This window comes from Notothenia rossii (genome assembly GCF_949606895.1).
Source record: "Notothenia rossii genome assembly, chromosome: 3".
Classification (NCBI taxonomy): Eukaryota; Metazoa; Chordata; class Actinopteri; order Perciformes; family Nototheniidae; genus Notothenia; species Notothenia rossii.
Window position 1 is genome coordinate 72,869,382 of NC_136901.1, and position 4,492 is coordinate 72,873,873.

General features: G+C 42.8%; 1 protein-coding gene across 3 annotated transcripts in view; it reads right to left on the minus strand.

The window, feature by feature from the left end:
• Window positions 1-1,528: 1,528 nt before the first annotated feature.
• atrx (ATRX chromatin remodeler) overlaps window positions 1,529-4,492 on the minus strand; it is a 34,114-nt gene continuing 31,150 nt past the window's right edge. For all 3 annotated transcript variants that reach the window (XM_079670948.1, XM_079670949.1, XM_079670947.1), the window contains 3 exons: window positions 3,968-4,063; window positions 3,711-3,839; window positions 1,529-3,120 (listed from right to left, as the gene is read on the minus strand). In XM_079670948.1, coding sequence (XP_079527074.1) covers window positions 2,905-3,120; window positions 3,711-3,839; window positions 3,968-4,063 — 441 coding nt within the window. In that variant the 3' untranslated portion in view covers window positions 1,529-2,904. The remainder of the gene's footprint in view (window positions 3,121-3,710; window positions 3,840-3,967; window positions 4,064-4,492) is intronic.

The window sequence follows — 4,492 nt, forward strand, 5'->3', positions numbered from 1 at the left end:
CAGACTGAAATATCTCGACAACTGTTGGATGGATTGCCATAAAACATTCTACGAACATTCCCGGAGGACTAATTTAAATGACTTCGGTGATCCCCTGCCTTTCCTCCAACACCACCACGAGCAACACACTGATGTGTTTGACCTGATAATGAACAGAACCATCTTAACATTACAAATATATTTTCTTTGTTCAGTCTAGAAGGTTAACGTTTTGCAGAAATGTAGATAAGTAAATCATTATTTGGTTGCTTTTTGTTAAAATACCTCAAATGTAATGTTTTCATAGCACCAGTTGCATGACATGTTGTCCTGCTGTCCCAAAGATGGAGGTAAAAAGATACAGCAGATTTTTTTCCCAGAGGAGAACATGATACAATCCCATGCCAATTTGCCCTCATAAACCCTTTACCAAGTAATGTGCACAGGCCCTCTCTGTCTCCATAAGGACTTAGTCCGCCTACATCCACCGTACAAAATCAGATTCCTTATGCAACTGGATCCTGGCTCCTAATTGGCTTTACACATCAGCATGGATTTAGAGCAGTGATTGGTTGTCCATTGTGGGGGCCTCACAGACCATAGTGTAGTCTGCAGCCTGCTCAACAGACAGAAACAGCTGCCTGCTGCTCACACAACCAGCGGGGATGTGCTGCAAACCTGGAGTGGTGGTAATCTGGGGCTGTGAGGGGATGGGATCAACATTTCAACATCTGCAATAGTTGTAATGTTTCTCCACTGGCAGATATCTGTAAGCTGTGAGAGCAAGCTCCCCTTGGGGGAGGGAATGGAAAAGTCAAAAGACATGCAGGGGAAAACCCTGGCAGACTGAGAAATGAAAACAATACCGGGAGAGGGAAAAATAGATGAAAGATTGAAGGGAGAGGAGAGGGGGACAAAAGGCACTTAGTGCAGTGGGTGTGAAATACAGGGACACTGCATTAGGATGTATCAGCTATCTGCCTTCCAACTGCTAGAGAGCTCTGTATTTAGGGAAGTGGAGGGACTTAGCTTAGCTTCAGTTTAGCAAAAAGACTGGAATCCGGCAGAAAAGGCTCACCTGGCTTTGTTAGGTTAAATACATCTGTCCATCTTACGTAGTCCCCTAAAAATGCCTGAAACAACTTATATTTTACCTTTCAAATTACCTGCCAATTAGACATCTTGGTTACAGTTCTTTAACACCTACTTTTATGGGCCGTATGAAAAATAGTTTTGTTTTCTGGGTCCTATGAAAACCATGACATTTTATCATCGCCCGTTACCTTTAGACACACATCTGCCTTCCTCAGCTCTCAGCTGCTGATCTTCATGTGTTAATGTCTAATGAGAGGAACATGTGTCATCAGATCTATTTTAGATATAAAATAAATATTGATATAAACCTTAAAAAAAAAGAAAAAGAAACACCACCAGTTTGCCTTCAGGTATGAAAACTCTTACCCGCATTCCCCTAAATGAATTCAGTCAAGTGTGGAAGTCATTGGTCAGTCTTTAAGTCCTTTAACAGAAATGACTCAGACACAGGAGCTGCTCATCATTTTGGTCACTTTATTAAATGTTATATTAAATACTTATCAAGATAAAAGCAGATCGAATTCATGGTAAATCATGTCGGTGTATTTGCTAACATAAGACCATTCTTAGAGGAGGGCAACAAACTTTCTCTACATTTATGAAATACACCTTGTGCAAACACAGGATCCGACTAGAGACAACATGTCTTTGAGAGAAATATATTCCTCCTGATTAACAGCTACACCAGTTTAAGCATTTAGAAGCAAAAATGTGCCAATGTAATATACATGTTGGGCGCCTGAGGGCCTGCCTGGTGAGACTAGAGTCCAGAAGGCAACTCTCACAAAGCAGAGAAAACACATCAGCCAGATCTGTATTAACATTCCCTTCTTTACTTTATCAAATCCATTTGAAATACAGAATTAACACTTTGACAAACAAGTAAAGGGAAACATTTTGGGCCCTCTGATGTCCGGCTGACGTGGCTGTGCTTTGTGAGACCCAGTCACTCACCCGAGCTCGGGATCAACACAAGTGGAACATAAACAATGAACAGGACGCACAGTGCTATGCTAGACAACACGTGACGATGAGCAAGATGTTACAAAAAGGTCATAGGAACCGGCAGGCAGTTTTTAACAACACAAGCATTCCATTACCATGTTCAGCAACAACTAATGTAAACACTTAAAAGCATAATAGAAAAGATCCTCAACAAATCTCAAATCTTTACAGAGCTTTTTTTTCATTTTTTGTAGGAAATTAATAAGGCCATCATCTTTTTTTCGGTTTTAGTCAATTTCATGCCTCCCAAAAAAAAGCAGAACTTGGCAGCACCACCAGTTTCTGCTTTGCTAGATATTGGTGAAGGAATCTAGCGAGGCTAATGATCCTGTAGAGCTTTAGATCATAGAGTCACCGACGGCAATGGTCCCTCTCAGGTTTAGTTTAATTGAAAACAGTATAAAAAAACTGAGTTTGAATAATAAGGAACCTTCCTTTTAGAGAAAAAAACATAACGCTTAAAAGCATTGGGGGTAACATGACTTTGTCATTAAATACATGAAAGAAATTAAGATATAGAACTTGAATAACATTAAGGCGGTATATACATTTTTTCCTGCTGAAATTCCTCAGACCCATTTCACACAGTCACTTATAAATTATATTCCACCATGTCTCAGTGAACTACAGAATAAAGAACTGAGTGGGTCCCACTCGGGGCCCCAGTGGACAGCAGCCTCAAACTCCCCCGCCCTCCGCCTGCTGCACCGACTGCTCTGAGCTTGTGGCGATGTCACGGTGTGCAACAGGGACCCGGGCCCCGCTCCGAAGGGCCCCCTGGGAGCCGGCTAGCTGAGATGGGCGGTGAGGAGCCGTCCCTCTGACCTACAGGCCCTTAGAGGGACCCGGGTTCTTGCCCATGCCCCCCAGGCCGTGGAGCTGCTGGTAGAGACCCACCAGGTCCATCTGGCTGAGCCCAGCGCCTCCCATCATGCCGTTCTGCATGGCCAGCTGCTGCAGGTAGTTGGCCTGGTTCTGCATGGCCAGCTGCTGCTCCTGCACCTTCCTGTTGGTGATCAGCTTCTGAACGTACATCATCAGCTGCGAGGAGACAGGGAAAATAAGAGTGTCAAGAACAAGAGCTATCATGTCAAACATACAAGGCAAGATTAGAGTCATAAGAATATGTAAGAAGAGCCATTTACTTCTCCATTTTCTTTAAAGTCTGACCTGCCGATTCTTGCTGATTTAGTTTCTTTTAAAGAGCTATGATGGACAGCATACACAATTACATGTGTCTATTTGCAAATCAGTTGTTGGCGGGCCTATTGATCGTTGCATCTATACAGACGCTGCAGTCCTAACTTTCAACTTCTGAAGGTTAAAGTATTCAGTTTTGCAAACAGACATTATCAAAATGTCCCTTTTGCCCTTTCTTAGTGTAAAGGACTCCATTACATTAGATTTTACAACTTTATGAACTTATTAAACTGTTCTTAAGGAATGAATGAACAAATGAATCCATAACTTTAACTAGTAAGTGCTCTTTAAGCACCATTGTTTAAATATAATGTACAACTTTATTTTGTCAATATTTTTTGGACAATTCTTCCGTTTACTTGTCATGATAAACAGTCTGCTATTAAAGAGCTGAGAGCAGCTTGTCTCCGAGTCCTCAGAGCAGTCCTTACCGTCTGCTGCCTGGTCAGGACGTCCCGGTACAGGGCCTCTCGGTGTTTAAACTCCAGCTCCACGGTGGACTGCCGGCCCAGAGCCATGGACTGCACCTGAGCTTCATTGAAGGAGGGGTTCTCCTTCCACTGGGGGCAGAGGGGACGGCTCACATGTTAACAAACACCATCAGTACCACATCATTCCTCCACTTCCATCACGTTTCAGACCAGAAACAGAAGAGTGACTTCTCAAGAAATCATTTCGTCGCACTCACCACTCTGCCGATGATGTCTTCCAGCGGCTCTCGTGTTATAGACTTCAATGAATTTGTTGCTTCGATGACTTTCTGGCGTCCCTGGTTTATCAGGTCCTGAACACAAATGAAGACGACAGGTGAGCCTTTTTCTCATCTTCACAGTAAGCATTGGTGACATAGCTGTGAGAAATAACTGGTGAATATTTAAAAGGGGACGACCAATTTTCAGCCTGGCTGATTATGGTCTGCAATATACAGCAGTCTTATAATACTTATATTTGTCTGTATCCAATTACTCAAACAAGATATATTTAGAGACCAACTTGTGATCGGAAGACAATTATTCTCTATAGGCGCGTTCACACCAAGTACTTTTCCCACAAAGGTTCCTGAGAACTACGATTTAGTTGCGTTCACACCAAAAAGTCCCAGGAACTAAATTAGTTCTAGAGAACCTTTTTTACCCCCTTTTCCGTCCCTGCTAGAGAGCAGGGACTTTTGTGCGAGAAAAAGGTTCCTGTGTCTGATTGGCTGGGCGGAATG